Raw genomic sequence first — 22,781 nt, forward strand, 5'->3', positions numbered from 1 at the left:
AATGTATGATAGAGGGAGCCCATTATTTAAGAGCTGTGTGGTTTCTCATGGGCTTCCTCACCACCTTTATTTTATCGTTATTACATTTGTATTTATAAGTTCATTTAATTTTATAGTGACAAAAATAAACGTGAAAAAAACTCTAGATAATGCCATGCAAACAGATAGAATTACTTCAATAAATTGTTGTGGTGGTGGTTTTCTTGGTTGTATCTGAGGTAATGGTTCACGATACAGGCGACTTTACAGATTGTCACATTTGTCTTCTGATACTCAAATAGCAACAAAAATTCAGTTAAATACTTCTGAAAACAAATTTTTTTCATTTAAAAAGAAAGGAAAATGCTTAAGGTTACCCGGGACCTTCAGAGGTGTCTCGCGTTTAAGCAATGTAGCGCGTCCAGTTTAAACTGTAGATACCTAAACCCCTATATCAAATTAAAGCTTATAGAGCTGACTATCAAACCATACCAAGAATTTTGAAATAAAAGAAATTGTCGAATTTTTCACGACCTCTAATTGCGAGCGTCTGAATCACCTTTTTAAAGCTACAAGTCTAAGGGAATTTTGTTTTTTGCTAATTTAATTTGCTCCTCAGTTTCCTGAGCCAAAGTGCTAAAAAAAGGTGTCTGCGTTTTGCCATATTCAATCGCAGTGAAAAGTTATAGAGCATTTTCGAAATAGGATGAAAAAAATGTGGAGTGATCGTACAAAAATCACTCTCGGAGAAAAAATATTTCGAAAGAAAAAATTCGCAGACACGTTTTTGTTGTTTATATGTTAAACTAGCTACTGTCCAAATTTGAAGGCAAACGAACAAATTCCTTTTGAGTTTTAGGTCTTTGAAGTGGCTCCTCCAAGTGAAAAAAATTTATTCGAGAAAACAGCGCTAAAAATTCGGCAATTCATTTTATTTCAAAATTTTTGGTTTAGTTGGATAGCCAGCTCTATAAGCTTTAATTTGATATAAGGGTTTAGGTATCTACAGTTTAAACCGCATGCGCTACATCGCTTGGACGCGAGACACCTCTGAAGGTCCCGGGTAACCTTAAAGTGCAGATATTTCCAGGGCCTCATGCTGAGAATTTGTTTCATATCTACAAGAAAAAATATAGTAAGAGTATAATCTCACTCATACATGTGTACCTTAATAATATATTGAAAGGCTCAATCAGTGCATAGTCAAGCTATGGTACTCAAATTTAGATCGCTTCTAGTTGTTTTTGCTTAGATTTGCATGTGGTCTTAAATTCCTTCTGGAAACGTTGCCCCAATTTTTTATCCACTGCTTTGACATGCATCATTTTTGTCAAAACTGAAATTTTGCCCATAATCATGGGTTTTAATTACTGAGCTGAAACAACAAAAGCGATTTATCGAAAAGCATTATATAGGTCAGTAACATGTACGCTCAAGCCTGTCAAATTATTTTATATCAAGTTTCTCGTCACAAGTTGGAAAACGTGACACTTACGTGCATTTTCATGTTCTGCAGTAACAATGGAAGATTCCACACAAGTAAGCGAAGGAGATGTTGAGCGGAGCCAGGTGAATATAATTTTAGTGGTCTTATTTTCAGCCTCTTAAGGTGTGATAATGATTTTTACCATCAAGGGGAAGGTACTGTTTAAGTAACTTAGACATGGTTTTATCATCAGAGAATTCATAATCTTGCATTGCAAACAAAGGAAATCACTATCATGACCGTGGTTTGGACATGTGTTCCTAATTAGAGCCTTAGAGTACAGTAAAAATTGATAATGAAAGTAAATTAGAACTAAGAAGGATTTATTATTTAGTAAGTGATACAGGCATACTTAAAAAAAACAAAAAAACAAGAGTTTTTCTTTCAGGAGTCCAACCTAAGATCTTCCGATTACTAACTAGTACAAATGCTCTTCCACTGAGCTACAGGAGACTTGTGGGAGCTAAGGTCATTGCCTAGTTTAATGGCTTTAGCTCCTACAAGTCTCTTGTAGCTCAGTGGTAGAGCATTTAAGGACGGTGCCTACTAATACCGAATTATTTTTGTGCGGTTTATGACTATGCGGGAAAAGCAGATCTCAGCAAGGCCTATTGGAATCCAAAAGGAAAATTGGGGGTAACCACGCATTTTTTAGAGATAATTAAGCAATAATATCTCTAAAAAACGCCAAAATATAAAGCATTGTATGGGATTTTTTCCTAAATTGAAGCTTAATTATCTCTGAAAAATGCATGGTTACCCCCGATTTTCTTTTGAGATACCAAAAGCATTTAATAAGTTCTGCTTTCTCTGCATAGTTTTAAACCGCGCAAAAATATCCCTGTATTAGTGCGCACTACCCATAGGAAACCCGACTATCTCGAGATGCGCAGAACGTATGCGCAGTAACAATAGTAGGCACCGTCCTTAAACTAGTAATCGGAAGGTCTTAGGTTTGACTCCTGAAAGGAGCACTCTGTTTTTTTTTGCAAGTATGCTTGTGTCACTTACTGAATAATATATTCATCGCAATTATTCACCAGGCTTAAAAATATTTCATCACATTTATTCCATTGCACATTGTTGGCCAAAAAATTATTTCCAGGGATCCAGAGAGAATGGCCCAACTGAACAGGAAGAACAGTCACGTACCTCAGAACCAGAGAGTTTCCAGGACGGGACCAGTATATTGTCTTATTTGACAGCCATGCTTGAAAGGCAAAGCAGAACAACTGCTGTTGGAGAGCCAAGTAAGTCAACAACATGTTTTAGCAAACCATCTTTTCTAAATGTTTCAATGCAATACCTTTATCTCAAGTAGTTATTTCAAATACATTTAAAGGGAAGTTTCCATAATTAATCTGGTGGGCATGCTGTGAGGATTTGGAGGGGACCAGTCATAAGAGAAATTTAGAGCAACGTTTATGGCAAACAGCAGAAATGGCCATGTGACCATGTTTATTAAAGTTTTACAACATAATTGTAAAACGCAGTTAATGGAGCGTGATGCTCTTGAGCTCAGTTGTTACTGTGTCAACAGTTAGCATTACGTAATGCAAATTGGTCGTGGATGTACTTTTACTCTCCTCATACAATACCTATTCTTCTAGCATGTTGCAATAGCATCTGTTACATTTTATATCCTTCGTTTTGAATGGCTAAAAAAAGTGTCTAAAAGGAAAGACCGCCCATGCCACCCAGCAAGGAAAGCTTTCCACATGGTTAGGTCCTTGAAACATTAACTTGGGCCATTCAAAGGCCCCTCGAATCATGGACCTTCTTAGGTTCCCTGTCCTCATCTCCATGAAACATTATTTCTGTCAGAGCTCATCACGTCCCTGAGTCTCCAACAAAATTGCTGATGCCCTGTCATTTTTTCAGGACGCTCAATTCCGGGCAGTGGCTCCCAAGGCCAAGACAATCCCCTGTCCCATCCCGCCTTTGCTCATGACCCTCTAAGGGAGGAAGTTCAAACTTACGCGAACTGGGGTCTGGCATGGAGTACCAACGGTACGTATGGGTCAGGGGAAAAACAGTTCATCCGATTTTGCCTTATGAATCGGATTATGTCCAGCGAGGGGGATATACTTCCAGCCACGGAAGGCACTCTGGTTTATTTTGCTTCATACCTTGCCAGGACAGTTAGGCATAGTACCATTAAGCTCTATTTATCCGCTCTTCGTAATCTACATATCTCCTGTGGGCACGGTGATCCTCTACAGGGTAAATTACTTCTAAAAATGGGCCTTCGGGGAATCCTTCATTACCAGGGCCAGACCCGTATCCTCCGTCAACCTGTCACTCCGGGCGTGCAGCTGGCTATTCAGCCCATACTTTGCACGTGGTTGGGGGAACAGGATTTGTTAATGATTTGGGCGGCCTTTACCCTAGCCTTTTTTGCGTTTCTTTGGTGTAGTGAATTCACATATCAAGGGACCTCTAAGTTTCGCCCTCAGTTTGATTTATCTGCCGACTGTGTATCATTTCATCCTAGTCTGGCTTGCCCGCAGCAGATGTCAATTTTTCTTAAGGCTTCTAATACTGATGCCTTTCGCCAAGGGCACACGCTCGTTATTGCGTGTTCTGCTTCACAGGTTTGTGCTGTGACTGCTGTGCACAATTATTTCCTAGCTGCTCGTCCCTGTGGGCCGCTTCTTGTCTTTCAGTTGGGTCGTTTACTTACCAGGTCGGTGGTCCTTAACCTCCTATGTTAACTTTATGGTAAGAGGAACTGTGACATCAACCTACGTTTACCACTCTCTGATGTCAGTTTCTCTGTAAAATTGAGTAGTGGCCAGAATTAGTTTGCACTATTCTCATCTATGGACTCATTTTTTCAAGAAAACATAAACTCAAATCTCATGTTTGCTGTTTGACGTAAACATGATTCCAAATCTTGCTATATTAATATCTCTATAGTAACAAACTTTAGGAGGGTAAGGTTTGGACAATTAAAAAAAAATTATTTGTTCAAAACCAAAGAATTCAAAGGAAAGAAAGGAAAGGTATGACTAGGAAACTTCCATGCTAACCACACAAAGAAAATGTGTTTCAAGATCTTTGTCCACTTTTGGTGTAGTTTGGCAATCTTGACAGTGTATCTATATCACTCACCTTCATTGTGTCAAGTCCTTTGGACTTATGTACAATAGACATCTTAACAGTCAGGTGTGAATTGCTTGGTTGCTAGATGGTCAGCTGTCAAGAAAGATTTCAGCAAGACTAAAACTTAACTTACATTAATTACATAGTTGTAACAAGAAGGTAAAGAAAGCTCACTAAGATTAACATCAGTGAGTTCTCATTCTGCTGCAGGAGCTGATATGAATTTGAATGACAGTGGCATTAACCCAACAAGCAGTCAAGGAGAAATTGGTGGTAGACGAGTTTCGGAGATCGGTTCCCTCATTGAACGAGTGCGTAGGGAAAGGGAGGAACGTGAACAGTTTGGAAGAGAGATAGAAAGAAAAGAACAGCTGATAAGGGAACAGAGGGAAAGAGTAAGAAGGGAAAGAGAAGAAAGGGAACTGCAGAAGGCTAAGAAGTGGCCACAGCAGCAAGAGGCTATTACGGGACTCTCACAGAAGCTATGTAAACACTACCAACGACATTGTAGAGTGCGATTCCCTTGCTGCACACAATTCTATCCATGCCATCTCTGTCACAACAATTCCAGAGCATGCAATAATAAAGAGGCTAAGGCTTGCCATGCAACGCACCTCAAGTGTGCCCATTGTCAGCATGAACAGGAGGTAACAGAAGTATTTTTATACTGTAGCACTTAATTTGGGTTTATGGTGGACATTGCTTAACAAAGACAAAAAGATTGCGTTGGTAAATGCTGGTTTTTTTTTAATTGCTGGAAACTAACCTGTGTTTCCTATTGCTCTTGGTAGGAGTTCTAAACAAACATCTCAACATTTGGCCTCCTTAGAAAACAAAGCTTGGATTGTTTATTACTTGTTGTTTTTAGTGATCATTAAATTGATGTAGATCATAAGTGGGGCTATCTTCAGGAACATTGTTTGAGTTGTAATGACTCAAGGTTGAGACACACTTGTGTGAAAAATTTGTAGGAACAGTTTCCCTCAACTGACATCCCTGTCTTTTTGTCCACTGTTGATACCTTCTGCTACTGATCTACCACTGATTATACCTCCTAACATTTTTCCTCCTTTCTACATCACATGTAGTATATTGAACACAAGGAAGAGTGTTTCATTCGATTTGCAAACACAGAGAAAGGGTGCTAATATTTTAAAACCAACTGTTGGTGTTTTTGCGCTCTTCGAGTATTTGGTATAGCTTGGGGGGGGGGGGGCAGAGATGACGCAGTGGTGAGAGCACTCGCCCCCCACCAATGTGGCGCTAAATACATTGACACTTAAATAAAGTGTTTTTTTTACTCCAACTTTTTACAATTCTTGGAGAAATTCAAAGCAAATTGTTCATCAAATTAATTTTGTGATAATTAAGAAGACATTTCCAAATGTCCAAGTTCACCGTAGTGATTGCTGTTGTTTTATCTTCATGAATATTATTCATGAATTTGAACTGAACATGAGAACTGAACTCATAGTGGGTCAATAAAAACTTTTTTAAGTGATTGAGTTAAGAAATTGATCTTGGATGTTAGAGTCAATTTTGATTTTCTAGCACTAAATTGAAACTTTAGGAGTCAAAGATTAACAGGTTTTATTGTTGCTGTTGTAGATTGATGAAAACAGTGGGAAGTGTGCCAAATGTGAAGGAAAGATGTCTGACTATTTTTGCTCCAAATGCAAAGAATTCACCAGTTTGGTCAAAAAACGTTACCACTGTGAAAAATGTGGAATATGCAGGTGAGTCAACCAGAAAATATTGTTGTGTGAAAAATGCTTTTGTTTTTGTTCCCTAGTATATTTTTTCCACACACTGTTTTCTCAGTGCTGTGTTGAGAGGTGCCTGGAGGTGGGCTGAGGCTGGGTGGTCATGGAGACCTCCTTTCTGCCGAGGAGATTCTTGCTTCCTTAACGGCACCTACCCTCCAACACATCAATTGGCAAAGAGTTTAAACACATGTCATTGCTAAGTGTGATTTGTTATTTCATCACCAGAACCGACGAGGACAATGCATTCCATTGTGAAGGGTGTAATGTGTGTTTACATAAGAGCCAGAAGGGAAATCACAAGTGCAGGCCCGATTCAGGTCGCGATGAATGTCCTATTTGCCGCGAGGTGAGCTTTTTGATTAACTGTAGCTCTCATTTGCAAAATTAGGACTTCTTAAGTTCTATTTTTAGTGAAGTTAGTGGCCCTTTGGCAATTTTCTCACTATTCATAACTTCTTGGATGAATTTGATCTTCACTTGCAGCATTCTAAGTCTGCAGTTTTGCAATTGATTTTTGCTGAAAATGACGAAGTCTGTGCAGTTCACTAATGATTGACATCTAAGTTTGCTTTACAATATAAATACATAATAAAGTACGCGACTGATGAGAATAATGACCAATAAAAAAATCATGAGCGCAATGTTATCTTGCTTGCTTCAGCAGTGACATTGCATCATTAGATCAACATTTTGTTTCTTCTTACGTTATCAATACATCGTCAAGCTGACATGTGATGGGAATAAAGAATATCATCAAGTATTGTACCACAAATGTCGTAAGCCAAATCCACCGTACCAAAAAAGATGGCAACTGATATAAATTATTTACCCATAATTCTTAATGTATAAAAACCCTAAGAACGTACAGAAAAGTTCTAAAATATTTAAATCTAGCATGCACAATGTTGTTAGTGCGGGGACGAATGTCGCACTTTAAATTATGGCTTTCTTTGTGCCTATTGGCTGTGTTAGGTTCGCAAAGTTTAGTGGTAAAATGTGCAACCGCTGGCTTTTTCCATACGAGGGACTGACAATTGAATGCATGCCTGAAGTACTTGCTTGCGGTCATTAATGTTTGTATTGATGCTCTTCCTAGGAGTTATTCAAAAGGTGCCAAATATTGCCGTGCTCACACAAGATTCATCAGGAATGTGCCATCGCTATGACCCAAAATGGCGTGTAAGTACAGAAAACCAGTTGTTTGAAGAGCGGATAACTTTATCCAGCGGATAAATATATGTTGTATTTTTTTGTTAATGGCAAATAAATTGAATTGAATTGAATTGAAAAAAAATGTATTGGATGGAGTACATTTTTTCCGCTAGTTAGGGTTATGCGCTCTCAGAACAACCGGGGCCAGGGTTGAGACAACTCTGAAATGAAAAGAAGAATCGGAAGAATAAATTATTAAAATTTCACAATTTGCTGTCAGAAAAGCAAAAACATTTCAAAGAGTATTATTGTTGAAGTGTCTATTGTTTGTGTTTACAGTCGCACCTGCCCAATATGTCGGGACCCTCTCTACAGCACTCAAACCCTCTAGGATATGGAGTGATTTATCTGATATGTCGGCACCCGCTGTACAGCCCACCAAGGGGATGAACGCCCCAAAGGAACACTCAAACCCTCTCGGCTCTCCAGTGATTTTGTTGCTTGGCTAAACTTGCCTCAAGCAGGAACCAGTTATCACGTTGCGTTGTTGTGCAGGAAGAGTGGAAAACGTCGATGCACTCACAGCTATTTTAAAGTTCTGTTGGAAGACTGACTGTTGATTCGTTGAAGGAACCACACTTGACTTGATGTTCACAAGGAATGTTGCGTCTTACCAGCAGCAATCTGCTTATCAATTGATAAAGTGCTGCTTTGATAATGGTGACGATACCTTGCCATTGTAATTTTAAATTATATTTATTTAGGATATCTTTATTGTAAAGCGCGCGAGAGCATCTGTTTATGATTCGCGCGCTATATAAATAATAAATTATTATTATTATTATTATTATTATTATTATTATTATTATTACGATAATACGACGAGTGGGGTAGTTGTTGAGCTTTTTGTGGGCATGTTTTTGTTATTTATGAAATTTAGTTGTATTCGAAGAATAGTTTATTTAGATAGATAGTTTATTAATCAAAAATCTTGCAACCACAGGCTGAATTACGTCTGATTTACAATAAAGTATATAAAAATCAACGAATGACAATACAGGGCTAAAAAAAGCTAATATAAAAGGACAAAATAAATGGAATAGCCTCGCTGACAGACGTGCAAAACAACTGAAATCTTTAATGTTCAAAATTGTAAATAACCTCGTACCCGAATATCTGTCTGATAAATTCGCTAGCGTTAATACCATTTATAGACATAATTCCTTGGATAAATAAAGTTGTTATTATAATAAATAACTAAGATAAACAATATTACATCATTGCTTTATGGACATATTGATAGATAAAACTATTACGAGTACGGATGGTGTGGAGGCGCCGTGTAGTAAGAGTGCTGACTCCTTAAATTGACTTCGCACTCATTCTTGGGAGGCAGTAAGCTATACAGCTTGTGCGAGGGATTAGACAGGATGGAATTAAAAAGCTTATCACATAAGAACTCGCGGCGTTCGTGTAAGGGAACTAGACCGGTACGAACAATCTGGATAGATTATACGCAAAGCTCGCCTTTGACATCTCTCAAGATCTACTGAAAGGTATTGCGGGAGGCTATGATGATAAACAGGGCATGCGTATGAGTGACAGGCCTAATGCAAGTCAAATAGAAGAGCAAGAGTTCCTCCGACTTGTCTTGTGCACGCTTAAGCTGACGCAAAAAATACAGGCGCTTGTTTACTTTCTTTACAACCTCGGATACGTGATTATTCCACGTAAGATCGCAAGATATCTGCAAACCTAAGATCTTTGCTTGCTCTACACACTCTAAATCCGGGCCTAAGATGAAAACAGTCTTTGTTAATTTTTAGGGATAGTTCAAAAAGAACTTTTTTACCATTCAAAGCTATAGGAGATGGAATTTAAAGCATTGTAGTTTATGATAAAAAAAAAATAAAAATAAAAACAAAAAACAAAACAAACAAAAACAAGTAAGATGCCCGTCATTTTGTACGCGTTCCCGTTTAATAAAGAGCGATGGGGCGACATTCCCGAAGTTGAGGTTTTTCGCGGTCTATCTGAGTCCATTTTTCTGCGGCCGTACCGCGGTCAGTCTCATCCTTCACTGGCTTTATCTCGTCAATTCCCCACATACTGAGGGACAATTAATATTCCACAAGCCGCCATTTTCCCTTGCTAAAGCGCTTAGTTGTTTGTCAAATTGTAATTAAAGGCGAGGAGTTTGAAAACCGCGCTTCGACGCTTCACGTGAATCTTGATACAGTTCTCTGATTGGCGATTTACGATTTACGAATTCACGCTTCACGTGAAGCTTGATACAGTTATCTGATTGGCGATTTACGATTTACGAATTCACAGATATCAAGCGAGGCGCATGATCGAATTGGATTTGGAAATGTTGATTTTTAGGGATAAGGAAAAACCGAAGTACACGGAGAAAAAACTCTTGGGGCAAGGACGAGAACCAAAAACTTACGACCAGAGATACATGTACACACAACTGTTCTGACAAATGAACTATAATCTGTTTTATTGTCCAGAAATGACAAGCACTCAACATCCATCCATTCAAACTGTTTCGGTTTAAATTAGTTGCAAGCGAAACTAACTCACCGATGCGGCTACGCTGAGCTATTGCTGTCATGTGTGAATGAACGAATGCCCTGAAAATGTTTATTTAATTCTTGTTAAAATCTATTAAGCGCTTTTTGGCTTCCGATTTGCTCTCTCGCCCTACCCGATCGTTCCGTAAAGGAAATTTCCAAGCGTTAAACAATTGACTTCAAGATCTGGATTAGGCCAAAAAGGCTACGGCAGAAAACAGCTTGGAGGATTTAACATTACTAACGCTTTTTAACGACTTACTTCGCCCCTTCGACATCAAATTAAGATTTCTTATCGTACCTAAATAAAACAAACAGCACACTATTGGAGTTATGGCTAAGAAAATATTGCACTAAATTTCACTTTCCACTAACATTCAGTATTAATTGTAATTAAAGTATTTTCAAATCAGTTCTAGTTGAAAAAAATTGCTATCGCATTTTCACGGAGTTCAGTTCACGTAACAAATTTCGTTCTCGAGCAGAACGCCTCATCTGACTTGCGAAATCCTACTATTTCATAGGTTTAATTGTTTGATTTCTAACAGTGCAGTTTCTGTCCGCGTCTATGTCCTCACATCCTCTATTTCTGAATGCTTTAATGAATCAGATCTGCGTTTTGACGTTTGCCCAGGAAATGTGTTCTTCGCTACTTTTGACCTAGCGACATATTCCCGCATGACGTCATTCCTTGTTCTGTACCACTCTCCGTTGACTTTTGGCGCGCTTTGAGGCGCCGTTCGGCTTTCCGATCCCCTGGTATTGAAGTCCTAACATCACGCTACTTCAGTTTCCTAATATGGCCTGTTCATCTACACAGATGCCACCACTACCATCAGATGACCGCTGTCGGCGGCGCTATCAAGGAGGTCTGGGGAGACTCGGGCCAAGTGCTCCTGTGCGAAATCACAAGGCGGGAAGATGTGAAGAACGTAGCTTGGCTGAGAGAAGAAAAACACAAACAAACAACGGCTTACAAACATGGCTCTTACTACAAACGTCAATGCAATCAACCGAAATATGCAAAGGCCAACACGCTTCGATTTATCGGCGTGGCAGTATCAGACCGCAAATCGTATGCGCATTTAGACACCCGATTTTGATTGACGTGGCGGTTCCTTTGAGAGTGTCCGCCTGGGTCGATTTTCATTTTACGATTCGAACTTAAATCGGGTTTCAAAATACACGTACGATTCACGCTCCGATACGTCGGGCCGACGAATTTCAGCGTGTAAACCTTAAGACTTCCTTGTATGCAGTATGATTTCATTTACCCATAAATACAAATGCTACCCCACGTGCAGAAGTCTCGTATTTCCTTTGCTTTCCGCGCGAAGCAAGGAAATAGTCTGCACGCACTCACAGGCTATGCAACTTGCAAATTCAAGTTTGAGTTTTTTTGAAATTCTCGGGACTCGAAACTTCTTTGTATCTTCCTTGAAAAAGTTCGACAGTCTTTGATAAGAAGTCCCTTCTGAGAACTGAAAAACAAAGGCGGCTTGACGCGCACGTATCCTCCCAAAAAGTCTTAGTTACACTTTATTTGTTTATATAGAGATTTTACCTGGGTACTTCCTGGTCTCGCCACGTTGATAATCCCTGCGGCTTGCTTCTGTTGTAAGTAGTTAATGAAGCCGCTCTTTAAGGCGCGGGTCTGTGTATGAACATCTAAAGGATCTCGGCCGCACGGCAACGCCAGCAACAGACAATGATCATTGTCAGACTGTTGATAAAACAACAACGCAATTTCAGTCATTAAAATACGAGTGTTTCTGTTCAAGGAAGGCGTGTCACAAAATGAGCGTTCAGCAGGTAGCAAACAGTTGTCATTATTCTGCAAAAATAGTGGCGGGCACCATGGGATAATTCATAATTGCACATCGAACTTCGAGCGGTGAGCAGCCACTGGCCACTCGAAGGTCGCGCGTTCTAGATTCTCGCATCATGCACGCACAGCAGACTACGAAGAGTCGCTTAACAACGCTCGGAGATCTCGGGGGCGAGGGAAAGTGGGATTGGGGTATCAAGACACTGGTGGCCTATTCCTTAACGACGTGCCAATAAGCTTTAACTAGCGACTTAAGTGAAATGCTAAGAATGGACCTGATGGCAGACTGTAACTGTACTGAGTTGGTAATCAAGTTTTACCTAATCTTAGGAAATCAAATTTGCTTTACAAAGTCACAAGCAAATGACCCAAGCTTGTCGAACATACTTTTCACAAATAATCTAAAAAAAGGGCAAGGCTGATTTCAAGGTTGATTTCTACTTTTCACAATCAAAAAAGTTCGCTTGTTAGTATGCCTAGTACTTAGGAAGTCCCGGAAGCCCTTGCGCCTGACACATACTGCAGCGGATATTTTCTACCGCTACGTACCTGCATTCTCCGTATGACTCCTTCCAACTGGGAGGGCTCCAGTCTCATCCTTTGCGCTATCCTGATGGGTGGCGGAACACTGCCTGCTCCATTCGTAGGTGCCTGGGGCAGTGACACCTCCGCCAAGCGTCCGTTCCCCGCCAGGTAATGCATCTGTACCGCCGCGGAATCGTTCTTCAAGGCTAACAGCCCCTGCCATACCACTGGGTACCGCCGTAACAGATCCAGGAGGGTATCCGTGTTTGACTGCTGTGGGACGGGGGGCGGGGTGCTATAATCCGGGTGTGGTGGGGGAGGGGGAGGTACCACGCCCTGCGGAGATGCCAAGGCCGGCACGGGAGGCACGCCCATGGGAACACCAGGCGAGTGAACCGCTAACGGCGGAGTACCAATATTCGGTGGGACAACACCAGAAGCGTTAAGTGGGATACCCGCCGGGGGAGCAGGACTGAGGGTAGCCGGGGAAGCCCCCACGGGTACAGAACGATTTGCATCATACAGCTGCGGATCATAACGAGCTGGTGCCGGAGCAACATCATAGGGCGGTCGGATCATCTGTGTACCAATCCCATCCGATGGGGGTGGTCCTATTCTCGGTAACATATCCCCGGGTGGCGGGAATGCCTCTCCAGCCTCTCGGGGAGGGGGAGGGGGTGGAGGCGGAGGAGGTGGTGATTCTCCGTTAGACGTCCGTCGCCGTTTCGGTCTTCCGCCATCCTTATTTTCCCAGTCTCTTCTTCGCTCGTCTCTATGCGGTTTATTACGAGGCGAGCGATTCCCCGCTTCTCGTAAGACTTCCCTCTCTTCCTTAGCCAGCCTTTCGTCAGCAGAATGCCTCCGCGGTGGTTTCTCATCAAATTCCGCTCGCTCATACCTGTTATTCTCAGGTGCAGAATGAACATCTCTGTTATCATGTCTCTGCGAGTCAGCCTCTACACTGGTTCTCTGTTTATTTACCGGCAGTGCCATGTTAGCTGCACCTCGAGTCGATGCTTCCTCCAAGCGTGCAGCTTCTTCCTCCAACTCTCTCTCTTCTTCCTCTTCACCTAGCGAACCTCGGATGCGCTTGTGTTTTTTACGCTTCTCTTTCTTCTCCTTCCTTTTGATGCCCTTGTCTGATGGCGGAGGTGACGCAGGTGCAAGCACCTTACCGCTGCTGTCCTTGGCTGGGAGTTCTTCTTCAGCCTTGGTCCCATTCCCTTGTACTCGCGGTTCGTCCCATTCCATTTCTTTTCCCTTTCCTCTAGTCTCTCCATCTCCTTCTCTTGCTTTTTTCTTCTTCTCCTCCACGCTCCTCTTCTCCTCAGCACCTTCACCTCCACTGAGGGCTTCTTTCTCCTCCGCTGCTTCACCTTCGGGAGTTGGCGACCGTGGTTTTTTCTTCTTTTTCTCTTTCTTCTTGCTTCGCTTATCGTCCTGCTCTACGTCACGGCTTGACGGTTTACTATGCACGGAAGCTCGTTCTTCATCCTCGCTATAACCGCCTCGCTCTCGGTCCGGTTCGTCGGGGAATTCTCGGGGCCGAGTCTCTTTACGATCGCGTGAATCCTCTAACGAGCCCGAACTACTCCTGTCATCCCGCCAGCGTTCTTGACTATCAGGAAAAAATCGTTCATTTGCGCTGTAATTTCCATCCTCCCTGTCTCGATCTCGCCCTCCTCTTTCATGTCTCTGTCGACCTTGTTCCTTCTCCCGCTCTCTTTGCCGACTATAGTTGTAATCCCGGAGTTCTTGATCATAATCATCCGAGTCGTACCCACCCCCTTCGTATGGCCCACGGTAGCGCGCATGTCCTCTCTGGTGATACCCGCTGCCCTCGGGATAGTCATACTCGCCTCTGTGCCAGGGTCGGTGGTTTGACATGTCACGTCTCATATTCCCGCGGCCTCCCCGACCCCTTTCCCACCGGTTATCGTAATACCCAGCGGAGCCCCCTCGACCTCGGGACCTCGGAGAGGAAGGTTCATATCTTCGGCTGCTCCCATCAGAGGGGGTGGTGCGCTGTAATGCATCAAAAAACAGTTGTCGGCTGTCACGGCTGACGAATTCAACCTACATGTTCAAGAAAGAAGAAATGAAAGAAGACGTTACATTCATTGAATCCGTTTCAACAAAGAGTACCACAATTCAACCCTCTCCACCCCTTCCGCTAATGTCTAGTCTTGACCAATGTATGCTGGTCCTAGCCTTTGAGTCTGTGGATAAAATCCTGAAGCCTGGCCATACAAATGAAAGCTACTGAGCGGTACTTCCCTGTGGTGCTGTTTATTATGCTGTACAACGTGGTTCTAACTACCGACTTCGTGGATAAAATCCTAGTCTGACCATTCAAATAAAAGCTACTGAGCAGTACTTTCCTGTGGTGCTGTTAATCATGCCGTGCAAGGTGGTTCTAACTTTTGAGTCTGTTTTCTATGCTATACAGGGTGGTTCTTAAATTTAAGCAGTTCTTTCCCAATCGACGGCTGAGTTTTCCACGTTTCCCAATTTAAAATTTTGCAAAATTTGTGTTTCGGCACTTTCTGGAAGTTCCTGGTAAATCAAGAATGGAATGAAATTGTCACGAAATTAAATGCTTCTAGCAAGCCACGCCTACCCTCACACGTCGTCCAAACATGGACCTTCCCTTCATTTCTCCCTGAGCGATGCTCGCAGACTCGACGCTGTCAAAGCTGACCAGTGCCTGTTCTTTGGGGCGATTCACCACCACTCTAGTGACACGGCCATACCGTCCAAAGTGCCTCTCTATCTGCTGTTCATTCAGCCCACTTAGTCCTCCAACCCATATGGTGTTGATTGGAGACACCTTGCCAAACCCAACCTGAAACGAACATTACAAAGTATAGTACATGTTACAGTGAGGAAACAGACCAAGCTTGGGAAAGTCAATCCACAAATCTACAGTGAATTAGTGAAAGGTTTGAGTACACTAACATTGGTTAAAGGGAACCTCCACTCCGCCAACAAATGGACAGTAAATTGTTGGAAATAGCGTCTAAATTCTAAATTTTAGTTTAAAAAGTAGAAATAACCTTCAAGTGTGTTAAAAATTAAATACATGATTGTTGCCTATTTTCGCTTTTTAAAAGGAAAATAGGTGATAACCAAATCCTAATTTGTCTGACACAAAAATCTTATTTCCAATTTGAAATGAGATTGTATTTTCAACAATTTAACGTTAATTTATTTCAAGAGTGGAGGTTCCCTTTAAGCTGTTACATGCTCTCCCTTTCTACACTCCCTTTTCCCAGCAAACCCTTCAATTAACAAATACAACTAACAAATGTTTATTGCTCTGTTTTCAGAGACTACTTCATTTGGATTTAACTGTTCACTGTCTCTCCACATGTTTTGAATTAAGTCAAGAATTTTGAATTTTGAGTTTGTGCACATGTACCTTAACTCTGTTACGTCCCACAAATTCTCTATCCATTCGCCTGCGTGCTTGGATAGCACTGCTGAGCTCCACAAACTGGATAAATGCGTAAGGATTGTTGCCAGCCTGTTTCTTGATGTCAACGTCCTGCAATGAAGGAATCAGTGTTACTATTGCCACTAAAGATGTAGCTATTAATTGCATTGAACATAGAAAGAACGCACTGGTAATACAGTCTGATTGGAATCGAGATTGTATGGGCCAACGTTGATTGAATGAATGTTGATTGAATGAATGGATCTTGGGACGCATATCTGTCATCCCCCGCAGATTCTCCAGGGGCGGATGACATCATCACCAACTTAGCAAAGGAGAGAAAGCCTGGGGTCAAGATCATTGAACGCACTCCCTAATCTTTGATTACTACCAGTAATATACATGATAAAAACATTTGTAGGCCTTCCTTGCCACACAACAACTTACCACAATTTCTCCGTATCTCTCAAACGCTTCTTTAAGATCAGAAAACGTTGTTGTCTTCTCAATGTTTCCCACAAAGAGAGTTCTCGTGCAACCTGGATCAAAATCATCGTCCATCAAGGAGCCAGCATGTGAGCGATGGCGCGGGGGCAGGTCACTGGCATCATACCGATCATCTAAAATAAAAACAATAACCCTTGAATCCAAGAATCACCAACGCCAAAACATTTCATATGATTTACTGTTTTAAATTTTCTTTACAAACCTTGCCAATACTGTAGGTCCATTTCAGCCCCAAGGAACATCTTTCCTCGACATGCTTCAAATCCCCGCTCGGCATCTTCAGGCCTGACAATATCACGAACAAAACATTTCCAGTAAATCAAAACCTTTTCATCAAGGTCTTTTGACGCTTTCAGTGCAGAAGGTGAAATGTTTTCAGAGACATAAACAGAGTGTGAACAGCTCAGATGGACTGGGCTGTTACATTCAAAAGTTAGAAAAACAAATTGTCGGTGTTTAAACAAATAAATGAATAAATGAACATTTCACAGTCCAACACTGTGTAACACAGTGTTACGCTGTGAAATGTTTATTCATTTGCACTAAGGCTTTCAAGGCTTCAACATACTCCAGCCTGTTACTGATGATGTATAACCAGTCTCTTGAAGAATTCAAACACTGAGTCAGCATCATTTAATTATCAGTGCAACAAAGAAGCAAGTTCACAGTACCTTCTAAAGTGTATAATCGCGTATCTGCTAGATCCCTGGCCATTAACAAAGATGCGAGCAACATCTCCATGTTTCTTGAACTCATGGTAAAGGCCATCACGAACACTGCTGTCTACAAAATAGAACAAAGACTACCAGTAAAGATGATTTTCAAATAGAAGGTTGTTGTTTGGGGCCATATCATTTTCTTAAGCTAGAAACTACAGATACTCTGCACTGGCCAGCTATTTCCATAAAAATGGAATCAGAGAATAGTAAAGGAACCCCCGAAATGCTAGCCAGTTATCCTACCAATAACTGAAGACAGAAATCATGACCATAGAAACACACTATTACAAAAAAACAGAAGAAAACCTGCAATTTTTCAAGTATCTAATACCTCCAGATCTCGCAGAAATATTCCTTAAGCACAGAGCTGAGCTTCTGTTTGAACTCTGGGGTGCTTCTGATGAGGGAGCGTTTCCATGTACACTGTCCTCCTTGCTGCCTTCTTCACTGCTGCTGCTGCCGCTAGAGCTGGGTGACTGGCTCCTACTATGACTGCTGTCACTGCCACTCTCGCTGCCACTGGAGTGATCTGGGCTGGGCTCTTGACTACGATATGCTTCTGAACATAGAAAGATACACACAGAGCCATTATGAGAACAATCAAGTGTGAAGAGAACAGTGTTCAAGCTTTCCACATGAGAATGTTGGAATCACTATGTTCTTCCCTTCTACACTCTCAAACTGGGTTATATCTACAGCTAGACTGATGTAATACAGGCAAAAATCTGAGAAAATGGAACGAATTTATTTTTCATGTGTGTGCACCATTGCATTCCTAAGGCAATCTATTATAATTTGCAAACTCAAGTACAAGTAAACAGTGTCTATCACTTCTAGCCAGTAACGTTTGATATGTATTGTATCAAATGAATAAAGACATCATTATTATTATTATTATTATTATTATTATTATTATTATTATTATTCAGTAGTGATCAAACTTCAAAGGCACTGATTCTGTGTCTGTCACTTTGCGCATGTGCTCATGACACAAGCCAACATGTTTTTGCCTGAGAATGTGTGTAAACAAGGCTTTAAATGGAGACTTAACCAACAGATCTGTTGTTGGCTGCTATTAGCAAAGCTGGATGATGACAAAAAATGCCAGCACGTTATTCACAACTTACTTGGTTTGTGTGAACTTCTACGAGGCTCTTGATTGTAAGATTGTTGCCTCCGATGGTCTCTATTACTGCTGCTCACAGGCCTTGATCTGTTTGCATTGGTTCCACCGCCGCTCCCCCCACCTCCACTTGGCATTCGACTGCTGGCACCTTCTTCGTCACTGTAGCCATCTTGATAGTAGGTTTGTGATCGGCCACTGTACCTTCCCTCTGGTGCAGCGCTGTTGGAAATGAAATCTTCAATTAATCCTTTCAGTCCAACAATGGGCACAAAAAATTCCATGCTGTTATCAGTGTTTTCTCTAACTCTCCTTACAGCAACTTTGTTTCACTTAGCAACACGTTCAGAGGTTAGGAATAAAATACTTCCGACCAAAATCCAAGGAGAAATGCAATGACGATAATTACACACCTCAGGTAATGAAGGTCACACAAATGAAAAGAACAGTTGCTGCGTCACTCAAGAGATTAACGGTGCTAAAGTGTCATAGACCAACAAAAGGAACTGTTAGCTAGCCATTGCTGAGCTAAAGAAACTTTTTTGATTTGCAGGACAGTTTAAAAATGGAGAAATGTGGAACAAATCTTAATTCTAGGTAAAAACAGAACAAATTTTTAAACCACCCCACTTGGAAGGTGGATGGCAAGGATCATTTGTAGGGGTGTGGGGAATAAGGCCCTAAGTCACTTTTGATGTAGGGTCAAATTCTCCTTTTGTTTTTTTCCGGGCACCCCTTCATTTCCTTCAGGGATCAATGTTACTAGTATGAACAGGTACAGTTACAAATTCTTGCCCAATGGTTAGCGTTTTTATTGTAACCTGTTGAGAAAATTCACTACAAATGGAGGCAACTTTTGTTTCACTTAATGGAAGCAATGCTAGTGCTGTTGGCATGGTAGAGTGGCATTGAAAGGTACACAAGAGGCAATTGAGCATACAAGGCAGGAAGAAGCAGACTTAAAATCTTTAAGGCAATCTAGATTGATAATTTCTTGCTGTAAGAGGTAGCAAGTGTTTGTCTAGACAAACATGGATTGAACAGCTAAATCAGCAATACATTGTTTACTTACTAACCTGAAGGCCTAAGACCCTAGGACAGCTTGCCTAAGAACAACACGTCACTTCATGACATGAACCCATCATAGTATAATATGCTACACTTAAATCATCTGCAGCTCAACTCAATTTAACCATCCTTGGGCCATACAGAACACTTACAAGAGAGCAAGATGACCATAATATCACAACAGCACTGTGTTAACTGTTTTACAAACAAGACCTTCCCATTGTAGCAGTCCATACAATTAGATAATAACAAAGAAGAAAAGGCTGATTGGTTCCATACAAGGCTTTATTTTATTAGATTTTCATACTCCAAAACAAAGTTGCTGGTGTTATCCTTGGATCCAATTAACAACTTGCAACAGTGCGAACAAATGTTGAAAGTGAAGAAAAATGATGACAGACCCACAAACCAAGTATCCTAACATGACACCCAAACAGGAATGAATCTCATACTTTTGTACAACCCACAGTAAAGTTGCTAGTGCACTTGATGCAAGTCAAAAAGATCGTTAAATTGCCAAGGATAGCAGCTAATGGAATGGTGATGTAAGACCCACGATGGTGAAGAAACAAAAATCACTCATTTAATCATACTGTCCAAACTGGAATTCCACTTTGTCATGATGTAAAAGTTTTAGAATTGTCATCCACAAACATGTCTTGTATTCACCAATGCATCTTTGATTTCAAGCTTATTAGCACTGGTTTGCAATGCATACCATGAGAGGCTTGAGGTCATAAATCAGCTCCCTGATCACCACATGTTTCCTCAGACACTTGTTCTGGGAATTTGGCATCATAATACTTGTACCACCAGCCTGCTTCACAATGTGATGTTGGAAAAATATATTGACCAAAATTAAGAATTGAAGAAAGCCATGTTGTGCTGCTTTCACAGAATTGAACTTCTGGGCACTCAACTGTCATGTTTCATCAAGACAAACAGTTTGGAGACTGTTTGTCTTATGACAATCATTCATCATTTTCCCCAGATGCTGATTTTAAAATACGAGAAGCACTGCAAAAACAAGTAATCCACAGCAGCTCCATGACTTCTGGTTCACGTATTTATGATGCAAGCACGGTGGCAGTAGTAGTCTTCAAGGGGAAGATGTGCATCCAAACAGAGTAAAGATGCACAAAACCACAACTTGTATTCCTTTACAATCCCTTCTCAGATATATAGTAGTTTGAAACATGATATATCCATCCTATAAACTTCCAGATCTGTGCCACAGAACTGTTGACAACCACACAATCCAAAACTGTTTCTCCTGTTCTCAGGCCAATTCTGTACTACATTTTGGAACAATCCTCAATCTTATGCTGATGTTATTCCAGAAGGACACACAGTTTTGATGCACTGAAAATCTGGAATCCTGACCATACAATCTTGAAACTCCAAAGTTGATTCTCTTCAGAACATTTCACCATGAGATGCCAACTTTAAAGATTGAGGTACAAAGACAAAATACATTCCCTTTATTAAATACAGCAAATATATTCATCTGACAAAATGGCTCACGGTTGTAGATATAGTCAATCAAATGTTTATTAAATAAAAAAAATTAAAAATATAACGGTGATCACATTTGGTGTAAATCACTTTTGGTGAAGGAGGTATCTTCAATAAAGATTTTCATTATTAATGATAATAATAAACATTAAACCAGAAAAATTAGTATTACTTGCCTTGAACCATTTTGTTAGATTATTTTAACCAGTAATCCCTTACTAAGAAATAAGGCAGATTATATGAAGAGTTGTCAGTGCTTCCAAATCCTAACCCAGTGAAGTTGAGATTCTTGTAAAGCTTGTTGCCACAACTTTAGACTCTGTTTTCTTTCCATCCCTGACACAATCATTGCTCAAAAGCCATACCAATTGTCCACAAGCTCCAGTAATTTTTTTCCCAGATGACAAGAGAAAGAAGAGGCCAGAAATCCTTGTTCAACTTGATGACGCCACAAGGGTAGCTGAATCCATAATCACCTTGAAATCCTTGCTGACTTGAAAACGTTTTCTTGTTCATCACAAGAATTACTTTCTACAGGAAGATTTCCATTACTTAGCCCTCATATTTCCATGTCGATTTGTTTTAAAAGAAACCACACCACAATATAACCACACTTATGCATCTATACTTACAGCAAATTTTCTCCGTGAGGTTTCACTGGACGTATAGCGTGTCAATTTCACGTGACCACAGGTTTCACATGTTGCAAAAAGCCATATGTTAGAACAGCCCTCCTTTGACACGATCAACCGCTACATGAAAAAGCGCACAAAAGCACATCAATTTCTTAAACTTACCCGTCAGTTCTTCTATCAAATCGTCGTCGTTGTACGGGTGATCCCGGCACTGAATTACTCGTAGGTCGTGGTGGAGGATCCGTATGCCCGTGAAGCCGCGAAAGGCTTCCGGGATTTCCCGGTTCATTGTAATCGGTTCGCATTTCACGATCACCGATTCTATTCACTGACTCGTGAGCTTTTGTAGCGCTACGAATGTCAACAAAATCTACAAATGCAGCCCTTCCACCTTCGGCGCTTCGTTTTGGTAAAATTTTAACGCTTTCAACACGGCCATACCTGCGAAGAAAGAAAACCAACAAAAAAATGAAACCGACATGCTGACGTGTAACACAAAACTTCTAGGGAGGGGAGAAAAAAATACATAGTGACTTTTCCCAAACAATACAATTCACCTTGCTCGAAAACAAACCTAACGTTTCTTTCTTCGATGTTTTTGTATTTTGTAACAATCGATCTGCTACTCAGCTTAAACTTAATTTCTTCAGCGAAATTAAACACTATTTTTATGAAAGAGGCGCGATGTTACGTAAACGGAGTTTTCAGATCTGAATCTAGGATTAGTATCTCTGTCGGACATGACAGTGAATCACAAGAATCACATGGCTCTTTCTCTTCCGCTCTTCCAAGAGTGCTTAGAAAATAACAACAAATTTGTAGGAATAAAATTAAACGAGAACTACAGCTGAATTTGCAAGGTTGATCGTCACAAACGTTATATCTCAACATGATATGTTCCTAACTATATCTAAACACAAACAAGAAATTATTAAAAGAAGAGCAGGTTTTTCTATATGATAGGGCATTTCTTATTAACTGCAATTAACCAGGAAAGATAAGCATTATTAAAATTAGTTAAAACTACACAAGGAGAGAAACTATGTTCCAAACCAACGGAAATATACGGTGCAATCGACAACGCGCCAAACACAAAACCTCACCGAGTGAAGTGCTTTACAATTTCTTCCTCCCTGATGTTTTCCGGTAGATTTCCGACCCACAAATGGCGCGTTTCACGAACCATCCTGTTCAGTAATATACTTCGCTGCTAAAGTAACTTTTTATAACCGTTTTGACGAAAAATAGAGCTCTGAAAATTCCATTTTGCTGAAGACTTTCGCTTTTGGGAGTTCGCGTTTTCTCTTGCTCCTTTGCAATGGATGATGGGCAAATTTGAGAATGAGATATAACGCTAC

At 40.8% G+C, this 22,781-nt stretch overlaps 2 protein-coding genes and 1 long non-coding RNA gene across 4 annotated transcripts; 2 read left to right on the top strand and 1 right to left on the bottom strand.

The window, feature by feature from the left end:
- The first annotated feature begins 1,427 nt into the window (after positions 1–1,427).
- On the top strand, positions 1,428–2,921 carry LOC146484536 (uncharacterized). Its single transcript, XR_014863580.1, has 2 exons — positions 1,428–1,548; positions 2,571–2,921. It is a non-coding gene; the product is annotated as an uncharacterized LOC146484536 (long non-coding RNA).
- A 234-nt stretch (positions 2,922–3,155) lies between these two features.
- On the top strand, positions 3,156–7,879 carry LOC146484537 (RING finger and CHY zinc finger domain-containing protein 1-like). Its single transcript, XM_085104488.1, has 7 exons — positions 3,156–3,186; positions 3,347–3,475; positions 4,781–5,217; positions 6,179–6,306; positions 6,562–6,682; positions 7,433–7,515; positions 7,828–7,879. Exons 1-7 carry the CDS (start codon positions 3,156–3,158, stop codon positions 7,877–7,879), a joined length of 981 nt encoding a protein of 326 aa, XP_084960614.1.
- A 2,088-nt stretch (positions 7,880–9,967) lies between these two features.
- On the bottom strand, positions 9,968–22,743 carry LOC146484538 (uncharacterized). 2 transcript variants are annotated; one of them, XM_085104609.1, is made up of 12 exons: positions 22,527–22,743; positions 21,586–21,864; positions 18,210–18,427; positions 17,414–17,641; positions 17,035–17,146; positions 16,566–16,648; positions 16,304–16,476; positions 15,842–15,967; positions 15,041–15,265; positions 12,445–14,496; positions 11,632–11,790; positions 9,968–11,008 (listed from the first exon to the last, which is right to left on the bottom strand). In XM_085104609.1, exons 1-12 carry the CDS (start codon positions 22,607–22,609, stop codon positions 10,880–10,882), a joined length of 3,867 nt encoding a protein of 1,288 aa, XP_084960735.1. In that variant the 5' UTR covers positions 22,610–22,743; the 3' UTR covers positions 9,968–10,879. The 2 variants fall into 2 exon arrangements, with proteins under 2 accessions (XP_084960735.1, XP_084960736.1); XM_085104610.1 differs by lacking the exons at positions 21,586–21,864; positions 22,527–22,743 and adding an exon at positions 19,282–19,801.
- Between the last annotated feature and the right edge of the window lie 38 nt (positions 22,744–22,781).

This window comes from Pavona decussata, unplaced genomic scaffold (genome assembly GCF_977016875.1).
Source record: "Pavona decussata unplaced genomic scaffold, jaPavDecu1.1 SCAFFOLD_32, whole genome shotgun sequence".
In the NCBI taxonomy this organism is placed as follows: domain Eukaryota; kingdom Metazoa; phylum Cnidaria; class Anthozoa; order Scleractinia; family Agariciidae; genus Pavona; species Pavona decussata.